General features: G+C 39.1%; 1 protein-coding gene across 1 annotated transcript; it reads right to left on the reverse strand.

The window, feature by feature from the left end:
• Nucleotides 1-769: 769 nt before the first annotated feature.
• On the reverse strand, nucleotides 770-19,442 carry cnsta (consortin, connexin sorting protein a). Its single transcript, XM_061041066.1, has 13 exons — nucleotides 19,295-19,442; nucleotides 16,135-16,224; nucleotides 15,468-15,839; nucleotides 13,631-14,253; nucleotides 11,439-11,469; nucleotides 10,203-10,289; nucleotides 9,617-9,698; nucleotides 8,720-8,741; nucleotides 8,424-8,490; nucleotides 6,504-7,045; nucleotides 5,807-5,995; nucleotides 3,628-3,781; nucleotides 770-3,486 (listed from the first exon to the last, which is right to left on the reverse strand). The coding sequence occupies exons 2-13, from the start codon at nucleotides 16,145-16,147 to the stop codon at nucleotides 3,278-3,280; spliced, it is 2,391 nt and encodes a 796-aa protein (XP_060897049.1). The 5' UTR covers nucleotides 16,148-16,224; nucleotides 19,295-19,442; the 3' UTR covers nucleotides 770-3,277.
• Between the last annotated feature and the right edge of the window lie 733 nt (nucleotides 19,443-20,175).

The following is a 20,175-nucleotide window of genomic DNA, read 5'->3' on the forward strand; positions in this document are numbered from 1 at the left end:
TAACGTAAAAAAAAACACTAAAAAGTGTCGTGAATTGTAGTTTCATGCTCGTATTTTGACTAATGATCAGAAGATATCTAATTTTTCTTTCTTGAGCTATATTGCATCATACTAGTTCTCTTCCGAGAGGTCTACTTATGAGATATCATATATCAGAAGTTCATCTCTTCAGAAGACTACCCAATAGGTTATCCTTAACACGTTATGTTAATATTACAGACAATAGTAAACAGTTGCTTGTTAATTCGACAGCAATTGTATGCCATTAGTCTTGTCATTTTCTATATGAACTTATCCAAACGAGCTAATCCATGCAAGACTTTTATACAATCCCCTCAATGGTGAGAAGCGCATCTGTACAATATCATTTCTAAAGGGTTAGGTAGGTTTCTATAAGGTCACAGACTACGGCCCCAAAATGTAAATAACCATGTTGCATGAAAACACTGTTCCCTCCTTGTTTGCATGAAGATTAAGCTTCAGTGGAAATTTCAGACAACTTTCACAAGCGAGCCATGCACACTATTTTGTCTAGTCCTGAAAGTGTAAAATCAATAGTTTAGACAAAAAATATGGATAACAAACCAGATAAATATAACTAAATCAATAAAAACAAGCAAGTGTGATGTGTCAGTGCACAGCTGTGATGTGAGGGTAATGTGTTGCAGAAGAGACAGAATGGAGGCTCATAAAACAGCTGTTTTCATTGTTTTCATTCATTTTTAACAGGAGACATAAGATATACATAAGGAGAGAGTTGTTTTTTAACAACAACAAAAAACGTATCCTATAACAAAATGTAAAAACAAAGAGAAAAGATTTCATCAAAACAATTATAAACTGCCTTTCATCAGCTTGATAACAGATGTACACAGTAATACACACAAAAATCATCCATCCATTTGTAATGTTGTTAAAAATCAATGAATATGAATCTTAACTGAAGAAGTTAATGACAACAGCAGTTAAAATAAACATAAAGGTAAATGAATGAAACAACATAAACATATAATGATGACCGATATGATGGTAAAAAAAGATGAAAAACCTTACTGGTGTATTATGTCAATAATAAAGCAAAGCATAACAAAAGCAAATGAACAAATGCATCCTTTTTTACCATGCTAGACATCTGTCATATGATAAATAATTAAAACTATACCAGAAGATTAAATAAATGGTTATCTGTGTGAAAGTCATCTGAACCAGCCAGATGAAATGTGCAAATGAAACAAGAATCAATCTGCAATTCCTCACATCCCGGGAAGAAAAACCCCTCACATCTCAAAGTGATTTTCAGGTTTTTGTGACTGAGGACAAATCCTGAGAGAAAAAGAAAACGTTTTAACAAACTCAAACTGTATTAAATGCATAGTTAAGACACTTGACTCTCCTCTTCGAGAGCTTTTTTCTTCACATACTGACAATAAAGACCCTTATGAGATATGCGTTTTTTCGAGGGCATTTTTGTGGAATCTGCAACAACACCGAATAAAAAGAAAATAATTAAAAGGACACCAAGCATTGCAATGTGTTCAAAGGAAATAAAAAAAGATGGATGACAAGGCATAAAAGTGACCCCAATAAGAGTTGACATTTGCTAAGAAACTGTTTTCAAAATAAGAATCAAAGCACTGGTGTGAGAATAAAGTGTCATAAGGCGAAACCTCAAACTCAAAGGTGTGCAGAAATGAACTCTTTAAGATGACACGTTAACTGAATGACTCTTTAAGAAGACCGGCTGTGGCAAAAATAATTTGGAGATGATGATGCAAAGAATCACTAAGAAAAAATCACAGGCATGCAGATCTGGACAGTGCTTCAAATGACCCCATCAACCTCAAGGTTTGCATTGATAGTACACTGAACAGTTGTTTTCAATATCAATCGTGCAATTCAATTTATTTTTTTTGCTGACGTTAGTCCTTACCCAGCCAGAGCAGCATAAGACATGATTATTCATTTTTCTGGCTATCAGTGCAAGCTTATGTTCCCTGGCATCCGGTTTGGGATTGGGGTCATTTTTTGCTTCTGATCAAATCGAGTAAAGCCTGTAGCACATAGATGTTAAGAAAATCATACCTGTCTTAAGTGCAACATGATAGACATTCTTCTGACAACAGCTATATACAGAGGTGCACTGTGTTCATGTACATGTTGCATATGCTACACAAAGCTGGGTTGGAAGGTACACAAGAAGTACAGCTGTGCTTCTCATGTAGAGTTCTTTAGCAACTGCTCGATGTTAATGCAATGCACAACATCAGATAGCAGTTGTTAAGATAAAAACGTGTTATTTTACCCCATTGGACAAGTTTGATTTGTCTGTTGTCCATTAGCCCAGTTTGGTGAATACCAAAATAACCCTTTCAATTTTTTTATTTCTGGCAATATAAAAATGCCCCACAGATAAAAACAAAGTCATATTTAACAATAAACTCCAAACATTCATTAAACGCTTGATTAAGACATAGAGATTTCATTCCAAGTAGACCACTGAATGGTTTGTTCATTTAAAAATGTCATTTGTGAATTGAAAAAGTCAACAATAAAAGCAACACGAGTGGTTGCAGCAGGCTGTAAAATGCCCTTTGGGCCACTTCCCATTTGTGCAGTATATGTGTGGAGCAATCACGCCCAGGTAACAAACTATACAATAGATACCATTTTCACAACTCCAGGTTGCAGCTGTTCATACCTTTTTATTATTTTTAACTCAGGGAGCTGAGTTCATGAATCCAGTGTGAGGCAGTTACATTTTGTATCCAGCCATGGTTATCTACCAATGACTTTAGACTAAAGTATCACCAGCTCATGGTGAACGTGTTTGCAGCTATTTCAGTATGACATTGTAGTTGTATTGAGGATTTCTAAACCTAGCTTAAAGATTTATAACCTATATTAAAGGGTCTGCAGTTCAGTTATTCTTTTATTTTTAGGTCACCTCTATTCTCCAGTTATTCTCTCTCCCTCCATTCTGCTTTCCCTTTCTGACCTGTGTTGTTAAGTCTCATCTGACCAACAACTTTAAGTCTTAACCCTACAACCAAACATTAAATATGCAGGAGAAGGCCTAAAATGCCATCTGATCCTATATTATTGTTCAGTCAATTAGGCAGCATAATAGCCACCTGCTCCGCAGTGTGCCAGGGACTGCAGCAGCTGCCCGGCAGCAGCTGCCTGGCAGAATTACCTTGGAAAAAAGTGTCCCAGGAAGTATCAGGAAGTACCTGAACAAGCAGCCCAAAACTGCCACACTGATGACACATTGCTGCTGCTATGACCCGGGGGTGAACCAATGCTGGATGTGAGCTATCCCCCGCTGTAGCTGGCCCATGTAAAAGTCTGCATTTCTAGAAAAGTCCTGGCAGACTGAGGAATGGGCATCGCCGAGAGCACAGTAGAGGGCTGTGCCACCTACACTGATCACCACGGTTACCATACAAAGCAGGAAGAGAAGCAGGCAGGAGTCCCCACCGCCAACATCTGCAAGGAAAGAGAGACAGTAAGAGAGGAGCAAGGGGATGGAAGAACATCAGAGAGCAGATTAATAATAAAGAACAGAGAATTTAATATTTTCTAAATAGAAAAAATACACTTGAATCTCTAAATGAAAAAAAAACACACCATGCTCATAGCCGTCATCAGGGACTTTGAAGTGGACCCGTCTTTTAGCAGGGGCTGGGTCAGGCATTGTCTCTGAGGTAGCAGACACACTCACGTTGTCCACATAAGCCTTCCTCTTCTTTAATATGGAGACCAGGCCAGATGCAGGAGACATCTGAGAAGCAGATGAGCGCATAAAGAACATATAAATCATTTCCATTTGATCCAAATAAGTTGTATCTGTTCATTTTCACACACTGATACTGAAAACATTGTGTTTGAGGAAGAACTTGTCTTTGCCTGTCTCTACAACGGGTGCATCCAATCAGCCATGTCAACCAGCAGGTGTCAGCATATCACACTAGTATTACTGAAACACTCAATCAATGCCCCTTCCCACTGATACACAGTCAGTCACAATTCCCTCAGAGAGAACTAATTCATATCAAACCTTAAATGATCATCCAAATCTCAATGCACAAACACTGAACAGCAATTTATGACTGAAAATGAAATTTGGTCAAGAGCAGAAAGACTGTCAGGGCCAGGCAGAGTAACTTACTTAGAAATACTCTACTTATCAATGCATCATGTAAAAACATGTCAAAGATCTAGCAGGATTCATTTGATCACTGACAGTTTTGCCCAATGTTATGTCATCTGAAGGGTGTGTACCTTACACATGTTTGAATTGGAAGCAGATTATAGTGTGAGAAAAAAATAATTGTGCAATAAATCTCGTTCTGGTACTGCTTTTGCTTCAAAGCTGCATTATATTTAGAAATGCATATCTATAAAGTCTGTCTCACTATTGACACACAGCCTGCTGGGAAAAAACAGAGTGGTCCAGTAAGATACGTTTCAGTTCCACAGCTTGAGTAGACTACAGAGACTAAAGCAACCACAGCTTTATCAAAATCTCCCTGGTTGCTCTTCATCCTGTAAGTTATCAAAACCAGGCCATTTCTCTGCTCTCTCCGTCACTGCTCTCTGCTCTAAGCAGCCACTTGTTTTTCATTTGTGTGTGCCCCAGTTTCTTTCTTTCACACAGAAAGAATTCTAAAAAAGTCAGTAACCAGTGGACACAGATTTAAAACCACATTAAAGTATCAGAAATCATTTAATTAGAATAACTCTACGGTGTTACCGCAACAAGCAGAAAAGTGCACGACTCACTAACAATATTTTCTGATCTCTTGATTTCTCCTAAAAGTCTGTCTCTCTTAGTATAGAGTTCAATTTCTTTGTGGCTTCAGTATCAGAAAAACAAGTCCATTGTCTGGGGATGTCAGTAAAGGTGAGGTAATACCATTAGGGCGGCTCAACAGAACACCAAGCTGTCCGCAATATAACAGCTTAGACGGGCTGATACAGACAGACTGGGGCCTGAAACGGCCAATAAGTCATCAATCTGAAGTATGCATTTATAATATGCATTTACGGATCTACTAGTGTCATTCTGCAGAGATTTAGAGGGAGAAAGAAAAATTCTAATCATGGTAGGTTATATGCAGATCTGTACAAATTGTTTTTATACTACAAACAAGCACAAAAGCAAGAAGTCACTCCTCCTTACTCCTCTTTTAACAGCACATGTGTAACTCTTGTTTTTCATGATTACAGGTCAAAACAGACACACTGACATATAATTAAAGTGTTTGGTGTCTTGCCTATTTTCTCCACGTGCCTCCAATTTGACAACAAAGAGAATGCTGTAGCATGACATGTTCAGTCAGACACAACAATGCAGAGAATATCATATCTACACAGATAGAGGGAACCTGGGACCAGGATAGATATATCTATAAGCAGACACAGAGTACAGGGGCGTTAGTCTTTGTAGCTCTGGTTGTAGATTCGACTCCTGATCCTGGTGTATGTCACTGTCCCTCCACAAATTTCCTATCTCTACACCCCCTGTCAAATAAAGTCCAAAAGCGCAACACAAAATAATTATCTTTAAAAAAGAGGCAACAATGAAAACACCAGCACATTTTTGAAAAGTTTTGAGATTTTGAGCTACAGGTGCTCAAAGAGCTGCAGAGAGAAGTTTTAGTGCTCCGGGAAAAGGACTGGTGAGTGCTTTTCTCTGCATGGTAATGTGCTGTCTATCATTTACTCCACAAGGGAACAATTCAAAAGGCACTATATGGACACAAAGTCTTACTCATCCACAGAAAAGCAATAACAATGTACGAACCTCCTCTACTGTGATGAGTTTAGCCATGTCGTCCAGTACGGCAGCTTCTCTGATCATGTCAATTTGCTCTACTTCGTACTCCTCCTCTTCCTCCTCTTCCTCCATGCCCTCCTCAGTCTGCTCCTGCTGCCTCATATGAGCCTCTTGAGGGAGAAGGGCCTGATGTTTCAGGTGGGTTTCAGCTCTCTCCTGCAGCGATAATGGAATACAGTAATAAATGTATCGACATGGAGTTATGGAGACACTAATCCATTTTGGTGCTCTACAATCTAATGGACTGCTATAACATAGTGGAGATTGAGGCTGTTGAATTTGCAGCCTAAAACATCCACTGATGTGTGGGTTGTTCCCAAGAAGAAAAATCTGTAATAGAGGAAGCGATACCTTTCATATTTCTAGTAAAAGCAAGAATGGTTTGACGAGCAAAACAGAGGAAGTGAGAGGTTTCAATAGCTTACTTTGAATTATAAACCTAGAGAAACTCATCAACACAGGAAAACAACCATGATACTGGTCCTGGTCCTAGTGACACAGTTTAACTGACAAGTTCTTTAAAGAAGTCTAGTATAGATTAAAAACAAAGCAGACAATCTAGGACCTCATCTTAATTGTCAAACTCTGAAATATTTAAAAATTGATTGTCCTCTTTTTACTTTGATTTGTTATATTTAGTAAAATATCGTCAAAGCCAACGTACCTGGGTCTCATCATGTATCTTTTCCTCATCTCTGTCTTCCTGGTGCAGATGTTGTACCTCCACCTCTGCCCCACTGATCAGAGTCTCTACTGGTAGAGCCTTCTGACATAAAGGAGAGTCTCTTTCTTTCTGCTTCTCCTCCTCTTCGTCCTCTCCCTCATCGTCCATCTCTAGAGCTTCGGCTGCCTCCTCCACGTCACTCTCCTCTTCTTCCCTTTTTGCCTCCTTTTCCTGTGCAAGACCTAAATCTCCTCCCTGCAGCTCTGCGGGCTTGGACTGATCCATTTCTCCAGTCAGAGAGGGGTGCAGTTCATTTACTATTCCTGATGTGGTGCATGCTACCCCTTGTTCTTGATCTCTTCTCTCTGTGTTGCTGCAGTCCCTCCCCCGTGATTCCCTGTCTGGGTCTTCCCTGTCCTTTTCTGACATCTCAGGGGAATTGTGCCCGTCGGACGAATTAATGAAGGGTATGACTGGACAGCTGCTCTGAGAATGGGAGGAGTCTTCTGCTCTCTGCTCCATCCCTCTGTCACTCTGATGGGCTGGATAAAAAGGGGAAACAGACAGTAGAGAGAAAAGGGCAGTAGGGGAGGAATAAGGTAGAAAGAGAGGGAAATAGTGAAGGGACACGGAGAAAAAACTGTTAAATGCTTTAACCAAAAAAAAATAAAAACAGCTCCTGATGGAGTCAACTTCCCAGCAAGAGAAGTCATGAGTTCATGTGAGCTTGACTTTCTGACTAATGTCAACAGGATCATAATAAATGCTCTAAAGGGACATTGTTGCACTATAAGAAGGGAAAGCTGCAATAAAATACAAACTACAGGTCCTACACAGAATGGCTTGTTTTTCTTTACAACAATGTGGCAGTAATGGAGCGTACAAAAACAATGGGAGGTACTTGCATTGACATTTTGTAACCAGCATTCTTTTTTTCTTTTTGTAATATAGTCACAAAAACTAGGTGTCTATGGACTCACCAGTTTTTAACCATGTTGCATAGCAAATGTCTTATTTAATACAATCAGTAAACATAGAGGACGCATTTTCTAACAGTGCAAAAACAGTAGATAGAAGCTAGTGGTTAACAAGGCAAAACAAAAATGTGGAGTAAATGTGTACAATTAAATTTCATGCAATGATCAGATAATATAAAAGCAAGACAACTGACTACAAAGTCCTTAATGTAAATAAGAGCAGCCTCAGTAGTTAACACCAGGCAAGGACACAAGGTTCTTGGATTGAATAAAGTCAGTGTTTCCCCTAAGTTTACAGTGTTGGGGGGGTGGGGACAAGCCAACATGCCGACACGGCGACAGGACGACACAAACACTTGAAGGCATCTTGGTGTTCATGTGTTACTTTAATGACAGCTGTCCTTTTCTATCGGAAAGGTATCCTTAAATGACTTTTCTTTCCCTGATTTCCGACTCTATCCACTATCCTATCCCAAAAATAAATCTTTAAAAAAAAAAATGTAGATATATATATATATATATATATATATTATTATTATATTTTATTTTTTTACTTGACCTTCGGGGGGGCATTACTAATATAATGGTAGGGGAAACACTGAAAGTCATCCAGTCTATCACACACTTCTCTGTGTGAACGTGTTTACAAGTTCAATTCAACGAAAGATCTTGTTCGTTTAGACCGTTGTATTTCTTTTTTTAAACACTGTTTTACATGTTCATTACATGTTTTTTTTTTTTAATGGTATGCTTCCCGTTTAGTTGGTTGTATAAGTGATTTGTTGTAAATGGCTACAGAGGCAAAATAAAAACCAACATTCACTCACTCACACTACCTTAAATACACTTAGGGCCCACATACACGAGGCAAAGTTGTCCTGAACCGTGCTTAAGCACGATTGCCAGTGTGAGTGTGCCCTAACTCTATCACACAGTCACTTACTTGAAGTACATGGAGGCAGGGCACCACCTTCTTCAATTGTGGTCCTCAATAAATCCTGAGATGCACACTGTAAAAACACACACACACTTAAATAACAAATATTCACTTGGACACACCACACCTGTGTGTACATGCAAAATGCACTTTACAAAGGTGTACATAATGGACACTTAAAAGGTGTATTACGTTAGATTTCAGTGGTCACTTTCACATTTAAGCTGCCTTATCTCACAGTATATGTTAGTGTGTTTTCTCTGGCTCAGAAACAGACAAGGAAAAATGGAGGAATGACTTACCACAGCATCTTCAGCACATGGTCTATGAACAGAAGAGAGAGAGACAGCGTGAGATGGTGCGAGTATTGCAGGTCTGTTCTTGGTTTTAGTAAACGAAGATGTTAAAGATGGGTGACCCTTCTTTACTCTCCCAAACTAATTTTAGCCCAAGCACATTTCTCTGACTATCACATTGTGTGTCTGTGGGCGCATTTGTGTGTGTGTGTGTGTGTGTGTGTGTGTGTGTGTGTGTGTGTGTGTGTGTGTGTGTGCGTGTGTGTGTGTGTAAGTTGCGTGAAGTGAAACTCTAGTAGTGTGAGGGCTCAAATGTCTAAAAGTGCAGCATTAGCAGCAGCAATGGGACCATATGTGGAAACTATCAGTGCAGTCTTCAAGCCACACACAGATAAACCAGCTCAGTCATACAAACATAGACACACACACACACTTCACCTGTTCTGGAGATAAATGTATGTGTGTGTGTGTGTGTGTGTGTGTGTGTGTGTTTGGTACTAAAAGGTGTGTGTCTGGCAGGTGTAGTGCACTGAGGACTTCTTATTAAATATTGAGAAATGCCAAAGTGGGCTTCACCTTTGTTACACTTGGATGAGCACAACCAATAACAGTCACACACTACTCACCACACAACACACAAACATGTACAATACACACACAAACATCCACACAAGATCCTTCAAAGGAGCCCAGAAGAACATACATTGTACCTTTGCAGTCAAATAATTATTGATTTGTAAAATTATAATTTTCTGGAATATTGTAAAATCTTTAAAATAGTTCACCAACCATTACCTTCCTTACCGTAGGGTTAGGGTTTGCATTTCTGAGACTATAAAAGCAAAAATACATCATACTATTCACTTACTAACCGTAACCCTTAAAAATTGCATGTAGACTCACCGACTGTGTGTCTGGCAGATGTTTTTAAGAGTGTCCAGATGTTTGGTTGCCAGGTTTGAGGAAGTCCTTTTACACTGACTCTCTATGAGAGATGGAGAGACACACAGAGACACAAACATTTAATATAACAAACATTAAATATATAACCTGCAACCTAAATGTTTTTATTTTAATTATGTGATAACTGAAACTACATTTAATACATATTATTGTGATCTAATGGACCATAGTCATACTGGGGAAGGGTTTTTATGTCTTACAGCCGTGCATGTCAGCACATACAATGACAAGAATAACATCCAGAAATATTTGAAGAGATCTGATCAGACAGAACAAGTTCTGCATGTTGCATTTCCAAAGAAGGTGCACTACATTACCTTTTGTTCAAGCCTAACATTCAACAAATCCCCTGCTGTTATCCCTAATGTGATTGTGCATGAAAAAACACTGATTCATATTTGAAGCTTTAAATCTAGTAATAGAGACAGTCCAAGTAGTTTTACAGAGTACCAATCAAAGTGTATCAATAATAAAAGAACACAATGTGTGTTTACGTGTGCATCTGATGTTTGTGTGCATGTGTTACCCCACTGCTCCTGTAGTGCATTCAGGTTCTCCAGTACTCTCTGGTGATAGAGTCTCTCTAACTGGATGCACCATAACGCCCGCTGGTCTGAATATTGCAGGTTAAGGAACACATACATGATGCAAAACAGCGCTGCAGAGGATACCATTTGCTTTAAAACTGCATCAATTCTGCTCATGAGCTGTTACAGCCTACAGAGGTAAAGGGGGAAACAAAAAAGTAAGACAGAGGAAATTGGAGTAAAAAGCGAAACAGAGAGAGAAGAGGAGGAATCAGAGTCAGGCCAACAGAGCGCTCTGGGATAAAATGTCTCATGTTTATGGATATGAGCAGCAAAAACACAATCCTTCTTCGACATGACTCAATGCCTTCTCTCCTCTCTCTTTGTCCTTAAATTACTATAGACATGCATGCATAACATAGAAAGGCTAGCTCTCCCTTCTCTTTGACATTTCTCACTCCCACTGCATCTCATTTTTATGTAACCTATGTCAAATGTCATCATCGTCATTCTCCTGACTCCTATCGCTCATCTGACAAATACATTGTTTTGGCAACATACTGCGGATTCATTTACTGTCATGTCAGATTGGAGTTTTAATCTGGACATCTCCTCTCTTTCCTTTTGTCTTTATGAGTCATGAGTCTCTGATCAACTACTGTGCTTTCCCTCTCTCTGTTTCACCAGGTGTGATCATCCCTCTTCTTCTTATCCATTTATGTCTCTCGTTCCCTTCTCTTTTCAAAAGGTCTATTTCTGCACTTTTCGTCTATGACACTTCTCTCCCTGTCTTGCTCAACTTTCAATCACACTGTCTGTAAAACCAGTGAGGCATTAAGTGAGCCACTGTGGCTCAGTGATAGAGTCGGCCGTCTCTCAACCAGAAGGTCAAGGATTCGATCCACAGCTCCTGCAGTCACATGTCCAAGTGCCTTTGGGCAAGACACTAAACCCCAAATTACAGCCAGCAATGTGCAGGTGTAGGTCTAGAGGACTATACAAGTCCATTAATCATTTACAAATCATTCTGTATTGTAAGGCTCTGAGTGTAATGTGTGCAGAAATACTGATTCAAAACATAGATCAAGTAGTAAAAACATATTTTAAAAACAACAACACCTGGTTGGACAAATAGGCAGGCCCACAACAAGGTAGGTGCAACAGAGAGATAAGCTGCCCCCCCCACACACACACACACACACACACACACACACACACACACACAATAAAGATACAGTCTTCCTGAAGGACAAAGGCCTCAGCAATCTGCAGAGAGAGAGAGAGAGAGACTTTATAACTTAATAAATTACATGCTTTTAAAACTTTTATACAATGCTTTAATCACATCTGGTTGTGTCACAAAAACTTTGAAGGAAACTGGGAAGACATTTCCTGACTATGACAGAAGATCACTTGAACAAAATTGAGATCTGCCAGGAGTGAAGATGAAATACACAACCACATAAGACATAGAAAAGCTTTACAGGCTTGTTACTGTACTGCCACAGCTGCAATGACTTCTACAATCATTAACTATGACAGGCACACAATATAATCTAATCTCAGACACATTAAAATAGTCCAGCTAATACCCTTACATTACAACAAAAGACTAAAAGAGAGAGTGAAAAGAAAGACAGAAAATTGAGAGACTGTGGTAGACACTCTACCTCTCTCCTCAGTGAGTGTCGCTTTCATGCTGCTCAGCTGATCACAGAACAAGAGGAGTGAGTGTGTGTGAGAGGCAGAGAGAGAGAACACAGATAGACCAAAGGGAGAGAAAGGAGGAGGGCACAAAAGGCTCTCGAATTTCTAATCAAGGTAGGGGTGGTGACGACTGAAGGACCTCTAAAGGCAGCCACACAGACTTAGCTCAGATAAGAAGTAAAAGTATTTTTTTCAGTACTTACCCATCAGATAAACACAAATGGAAGAACAGATTTAAATTAATTAAAAAACAGCCAGGATTTAGGATTTTAAAAAATGTGAAATCCAATAACTCAAATATTAATTTGTTATTTTCTACCTTTCCACTTAATGTACCATTATTTCACCTAATACACTTTTAAAGTCAAAGTGATAAAAAAAAAAGATTGATTCAAGTTTGATGATTCAAATTTTTCCATTCTTTGAATTTTCTCAGCATGTTTGTTGTTCTGCCAACAATTAATCCTTATGCTAATGGTTTGGCGTCTGAAGCGGTGTTCATTTGAGTTCACGCTTCCTCTTACTTCTTTGCTTTCCTAAATCCTGTTTGCACTTAATATCTTACTTAGTTCTTATCTTAATCTTTCTTGGATTAGAAGCCAGCACTGTACATGTTAAGTAACTGTATGAGTCATACATTTATCTGACACATTTTACATTTTTACAGGAGTCTTCAAATAGAAATAGTAACACTCCCATTCATTTCAATTTTAACCCTGCTGATTCTGACATGTGGGCATCCAATCTATTGGAAAATAGACCACCAATTTTCAAGTAAGTCAAATCTGTCTCTCTCCATATGAATTGTTGTTTCCTTCTAGATTTTAAATTGAGTTTCTCATGACTGTGAGAATGTGATATTGAAAGTCTTATTACATTAATTCTCTATATGTTTTTAGATCAGTACTCATTAACGGTCAATTTGCAAATGCAGTAGGTGGGTAGTGGTAATCAGTAGTGGGAAGAAAAGAGGGGGTTAGGAAGATCACTAGTGTTGATGTGCGTGCTGTGCAAGAGAAATGCATAACATATTTTAGATCTTAATCTCTCACTTTAATCTACTTTCCATCTACAACTGGAAATATGAGCAAATGGGGTTTAGATTAACCAGTTAGACAACTGTGTACTTTTTGATAAGAAGAGGGTCTTTTGATAAGAAGAGAGGGAAGAGGGTGTGGAGATCTCTAATGTATTTTACGTCAGTCAATGAGTAGAAAAAGTTCATGTGAGTACAATATGTATCATATTCAGTCTCCCCTTGCTCACTCACACACCTGTTGCCCTTGAAGTAAGCATAGCTCCGGTGTGCCTGGTGCAAACATTAGTTACTCAAACTGACAGAAATATTCACACTCCCCATAAAACACATGTCCAGTCATGCAAGTCTGTGTGTTAAAAAAACAGAATGTAGGAGAGTGCATGTTTTTTAATTTAAGTGCACGTGGCTTATGACCTTTCTTCTGTGCATGTCTGCATTTGTCTGTACAGACCCAGCAGACGCCCGTGCCTCAAGGTACAAAGTGCCATTCCGATTATGGGGTTGAGTGGATAACAGTGATTGAATAACAAGTGGAAGAGCAGCAGCTTAGACAGCAAGACTAACTTAAAGAAACCATTAAAGAGAAGGAGTATCTGTTCAAATAAGCAGCTGACAGTGTTGGTAGTAGTAACACAAAGCTCACAGTATGACACACATGCTAGAGTAAGACAGATGGGTTACCTGGTGCAGGTACTGTGGAAGTTGAGGGTTATCGCCCCTTTTTGCAAGCTGTTCCAGACTCTCCAACAAAGTAGGGCTTGGTCCTGTGGCGCAGGTGGGGACTGAGAAACAAGTGGGCAATGGAGTGGAGGTAAAAATGTTTTCCCAATTTAAAGTGAAAGGTCCTGTGGTGGAGGTTGATTCTGTACAAGGAGCCATAAGCCCTGTAGTAAATGCAATAGGACTGGTTGCTGCACTCACAGGGGTGGAAGTTACAGAAACTCGGGGCTCATGGTTGAAGACAGGCTTTGTGGATGAGGAAAGATAATCTGTAGAGGTATTAGTATTTTTTCCTGTGGTACATGAAGGTCCTGGTGGGCTGTCAGGCCTGATGTCTGAGGTCTTATTTTGTGTGTTTGAATCTAAAGGCCCTGTGCTGACGACAGGTGCCAGTGTAACAGTCTCTGTATGAGATGGAAAAGATTCAGTGTTGGAGTTGTTAGAGTCCACTTTGACATCATCCTGGCTCAGTTCCACTTGAGTGATGGGACATGCTTTTTCTGGACTGACCACTGGGATGACAGGGGATGTAGGCTCGGGACTGGTCCCAGGGCTAAAAGGATATTGAGTTTCCATGAGACTGCCTAAAGAAGCAAACAGGAAGAGAGAGGAGGGAAGGAGAGTGAATGAATAGATCACAGAGGATGAGCGGAAACAGGACGGCTGTAAAAACTCCTAAGAGCACAGGTGATTGGAAGAGTTCGACACTGTACAAATACATTACATACATTACAACAAGTATAAAGTCAGCTGCCCGTTCACTAGAAAGGTGTTTTGTCTAACAAACACAGTTAGATGTGCAAGTAAATGTATGTGTCTCTCTAATCTTAGTGTTAAAAGATCTAGTCTCTACTCCTTTTATTCTCTTAATGTCCTTTTCCCTGATCGCTTTCTCTCTATCTAAAAGCCTTCTTACACCTTCTTTTTCTGATTTCACTAAACTATTCAATACTTCAATTATGTGATCGGTATGTCATCATCACCCCCAGACACTCTGACCTTAATCCAAAATGCTGACCACTTAAAAACACACACAGGGCTTTACAACAATGAGTGAGCCAGATCTTGATCAGAGTATTGGCATTCACTCCACTGTGTCCTCTTGAACCGTCATGGATAAGAAGTAAAAGGTCAGACTCAGTGACACAAACCAGAGCAATAGTTCATCTGAAAACCAGATACTCTGAATGATATTCAATTAACAGTTTTGTCTCTAATAACACCAAAATCTTTTCCTGACTGACTTAAACATCAACTGTTTGATGATTAGATTTTATTTGTTTCAAACTAAAACTTAAGACACTCCCAAGGATCTAAATCCTGCTTTAGTATTTTCTTCTCTGTCCTATCTTAGATATTATCTCAAAGCTGCATTAATCGTTACATTAACATGGACAAAGGGATAAACTGCAGGTAATATGAAAGGAGTGTCTCACAGTGACAACCAAAGAAAATGAATAGGTAGCATTTTAGCCTCTTTTGGGTGATTAATTTGTTTCTACAATCAGCAAAAATATTTGTACAGTTCATAAGTAATTGATCATTACTCATAATTAGAAGTCTTGTTACTAGGGGAACAGCAGGAAGCTTTTTTAATCTGTTGCTAACATACCATTGCTACCCCTCAGGAGTCGAAACAGCAGACTAACAAGTGAGTGGCCAGTATGTGACAAATGTTGAGTGATCAAAAATGTTCTACGGAGTTGCAGTAGATTAAATAAAAAATGGAGCCAAATGGAGGATAAAAGTCAGTGTGTATTTGATCTGATTTCCTCTTTTATGTGCGTAAGTTCCCTACCTGTTTCTGAATAGGATGAGTCAGTCATGGGCGTGCTGGGAGACTGGCAGCGAATGAGACAGCTCGATCCCTCTGATTCCTCCTCTTCCTCGTCGTCCTTCATGACCTCATCCATGTCTTCCTCATCATCCTCCTCTCTGTGTCTTTCTGTGGATCCCTCCTTTCCACTGCTGCTGAGAGCGTCATCCCTGATGAGCCTGCACCCTCCTGCGTCCTCATTTTGTGAAGGAGAGAGACTCTGAGTGTGTGTGTTTTTCTCGTTGAGGTTTCGGGTTTGGGCAGTGAGAGCTTGAGGGTTAGGGAGATTATCACAGAGGTCAACCCCGCCCCCCTGGATGTGGGACATTACTCTGCCCTCCCTCTCAAACTGGCCTGGAAAGATCATAAAGGATTGGCTGAAATTACTATCAAATTCACAGAATAAGACAGACAAGGAATTTCTATAAAGTATAAATGTCACTCGGGTGCCTTTGACTTCACATTTTCAAGTCAGCTGCAACTGTAGTAAAAGTAACAAAAGAAGCCTGTCTTATTCTCAACAGCTTTGAGTTGATGTTAAAGTCACATGCGACCTATTTGGATGCATATTTAAATTTAGCATTTTGCTGTTCTAAAATAAGTTGGACTTATATTTAGTGTTTTACTTTGGTGAAATGTAAACACTCACCACCATGATCCATCGGGCACAGCCCCTCACAACGTTTGACCTTTAAACCTGAAGGTCAGAGCTGTCTGTTAGAGAAGACCTTCTTTAAGCCTGCAGAGATCAGCAGAAAGAGACTTAAGACAGGCAAATGTCAAGGACAGAAAGTACGAGAAAGGCAAATAAAGCCAGACTCAACTCTCTGACTGCAAGAGTGAGAAAGTGAGAACTACAAAACAAGTATAACATCATTCCTGAGTCATCAAACAAACCCTAAGGCTTAACGAGATTCTGTAAAAACCTTTACAGTGCAACATTTTTACATTTTGTTCTGTAGATGAAAACGCAGATGAAAATAATGTATTTCTCTAATGATTGGATTCAATGAGTATCAACGAACACATTCACTAATTATGACAACAAACATGACAATACATAATACCAAAAAATCAACAAAACAACAAACTCTGCACAAGTTCTAAACTTGACTAATCAAATTACATAGAACTACTTACTAACTTAACTCTGACTTCACACTGAAGAAGACAAATGTTTTTGCCCAATCAGAAGCAAATTTACTCTCCTGACACTTATGCATATGTTACATCATTTAGCTACAAACTTTAAACCTACAAATAGAAATTTGAATGTCGAATTATCAGGATCGAGGATCACATGTTTAACAAACTTCTTATAGAAACCAAGAATAGATGTGAAAAAGCACCTACAAACACCAGTGAAGCGAATCTAAGATGGGAGACAATAAGTACAGAGAGCCACATGAGAGAGCGACAATAAAACATTTACAAGTTGCCTTTGAGGCTGTTAACTTAGTGTGGAAGGATTTATGATTAAGACGTAACAGAGATACTTTACAATGATAACCAAGAGTAGAAAAACATAATATATGAAGGAACTTCAAGGAAGACAGGAGGCAAGCCAATAAATCATCTATTTTCTCCCCCTGTTTCTTATACTTCAGTTTAGTGTAAGACAAAAAAACAACACAGCAAATTACAACTGGAAATGTATTAAAGAGTTAAATCAACAACTCTTACAAAGTTTGAAAACATTAACATCTCAAAGACAGGATTGATTGCAGTGTTAGATTGCATTAGATTGTGCAGGTGAACAAACTGGTAAATCAATGTAGAATGCACAATCAGATTTGAGACAGTGCATGTGATGCATAAATAGTCGATTTACAGTTGACTAAGCAACACTCTAAAACACAAACACTGATGGACACAAACACTCATTTTGAGTTGTTTTGTCCCTACTGGTCCTTCCAACCAATCTCTGGACTCGACTTTAACTTACAGTGTTTACAAATGCAGTCTACATTCAAGCCTGTGAGACATCAACTATCATTAGTCACTGACCGTAAAGCTTGTGAGGTAGTTAAAGAAATGTTGACGATGTAGAACAAAGTCAGAAGTAACCAGTGTTAAACTTTTAATGAAATGCATTTTTCATAACAAAGAAAGTACCCTTAACAGAAGTTCATAAAAGCATCTTGTTAAGGATTATCTGCTGCATATACCGTATAACTAATTCATTAACATACACTCCTATTTCACTACTGTTGGTTACTTTTACTCCAAAACCTTCACAATCAAACAAATCCAGGCTAATGAAGGCCTACCTCAAAGGAATAAGGCTGTCCTGGTTTCCTGCAGACCTAAGCTAATTGTTCTTCCTGTAACCCTGTATTTACCTGAGTATACCTAAACCCAAAGATAGAAAAGAAAAGAAAAGAAAAAAAAAAGCCTGTAGTGCCAACATGTAGTGCATCTTTGATTCTGTATATCCACATTCTTGTTGACACTTACGTAATGTATTTTATTACATGCAAGAAATAGCAGGGGACTTAAGTCATCAGACAAAGCTCCATTTTTGTGTCTAAAGAGATGTCCCCTCTGGATATATGCCCTATCCCAATGGAAAGCTGGGTGAGTTTTCAACACATTAACATGGCGGCAGTAGCTCAGTCTGTAGGGACTTGGGTTGGGAACCGGAGGGTCGCCAATTCAAGTCCCGGTGCGGACCAAATATGGAAGTTGGTCTGGTAGCTGGAGAGGTGCCTGAGCACCGCCGAGGTGCCCTTGAGCAAGGCACCAAACCCCCTCCCCACCACCAGCTCAGCAGCGCCTGCTGTCTGACTTCTCTCCATTAGTGCATGTCCATAGGATCCTGTTTCTGCATGTGTGTGTTCACGACTTACAGAGTGTAAAAACTGAAACTTAACTTAAATAAAGTAAATCTTATTCTTAATGACAGTCTAATGTCTAATTACTCCCAGCTCTAAAAGTCCTTCTGGAAGATCAAACCGTCTCAGCCCAATAACAAACAACTGTGACATTAAAGCTTATGTCACATCGACCTCGACATTAAAAACAGGTGTCATTGTACCTGTCATAAGTCTCTCTTGCATCTATCTAAAGTGTCTTTTAATGTCCCTCTCCCACAGAGACATCCATCCTCTCCTCTCTTTGTCTGTGTCCTGCTCCCCAGGAGACCATGAATAATACAGGGCAGAAGAAGGGACAAACGGAGAGGAAGGACAAACACAAAGGTGGCAGAAACTGACCCCGTGAAAGGACTAGAGAAGAGACAGGTAACAGGAACACACCTTAAACACTTCATTCAAAGAGGTGGGGCATTACTGTTAGACCTGCATCACAGCAATGTTGATTAAGACAGATAGCTAATGATAAATGATTTCATGACCCTTGAGTGACAGAAGGGCTCATATGACTCATTTCTTCCTTATTATAACTCAAACTGGTTATTGTAACTAAAGGTAAAGTCTTAGTAGCTATGCGGCTAAAACACATAGTATTAGCTTGGTCGCTATCGTTACGGTCTAAGCACAATACTGTTAGATTCCAGTTGTTTCATTAATCGGTACAAAATGTCCAAGTAGAGCTAATAACTCCTGACTAGCTAGGTTAGCCATTAGCAACACTAGACATGACTAACTAGTTAGCGTTAAGGTGAATGCGGGTTGCACTTGCTAGCTAAAGTGAGCTAGCCCAGTGTAGTAAACATCTGGCCGTCACACCGATGAGAAAGCTTATAAACATGTAAATGCAGAGCCTTTAATACGCTGCATTACAAAATATAAGGCCCTGACATTATTAGACCATAACTACTGCGACTAAAACGGTGTAGTAGTACTTACGGCTGTAAGGTTTGTATGAACAGTAAGAGTCCGGGCATCAGACAGTCAGCTGGGGATGTTGTGAAGACTGTAGGTGTTACAGTCACACAGTCAGGGGTCGTTGTTGCTATCGCTGTCATCAGGCCTCCACTGTCCGCTGCTGCTGCGAGCTGTCGCCCTCTTCTGTCTGTGCACTGTCATTACATCTAATATGAGGGACAAAGAATGACTGAAGTATAAATAAATAAATGTTGGGAGAAATGCATACAATAATGTATAAATAATTAAATAAATGCATCAATAAATATATAAATGCTGAAAACAATACATCAATGAATAAATAATAAATACACTTTGTTAATGAAAAAGGCTATTTATATATTTGTACATGTATTTATTCATTTAGTAGCTTATTACTACAGTTATATGTATCAATGCATACATTTCTACATTAATTGAGTTATTAATTTATTTCTGTATTTTTACATTTACACATCTATTTATTTCTGTGTCCAGGTCGTAAGAGGAAAAGTATATATGTAAATTTGCTTCTGTCTGTTTTTCAAAATTGACCAATCCTACTTCAGTAATGTTAGGACGGCCCACTTAATTTACTTTTCCACAGAAATACATAAATAACAATTTTACCCCAACTTTCGTGTCCCTTGTGTAAACCTTTTTTGTTAATGAGCTGCCAGCATAATCAGTAGTTTACAGTTCTTTAAGGATCAGTGTTAAAGCCACTGCCACAAAGCACTGCGTGGTTTGCAAGCAAGCTCTAATCTAATACTCAGTCTTAAGAGAGTATACAACCAGATCTTCTAAAAGGTCTATCCAGTCAATTATTTATTCAGTATATATCATTTTGAAGGTGTGTTAATGCTTTACATGTTTGAGCTTCC

The sequence above is a fragment of the Labrus mixtus genome, chromosome 1 (genome assembly GCF_963584025.1).
Source record: "Labrus mixtus chromosome 1, fLabMix1.1, whole genome shotgun sequence".
NCBI classification, from domain to species: Eukaryota; Metazoa; Chordata; class Actinopteri; order Labriformes; family Labridae; genus Labrus; species Labrus mixtus.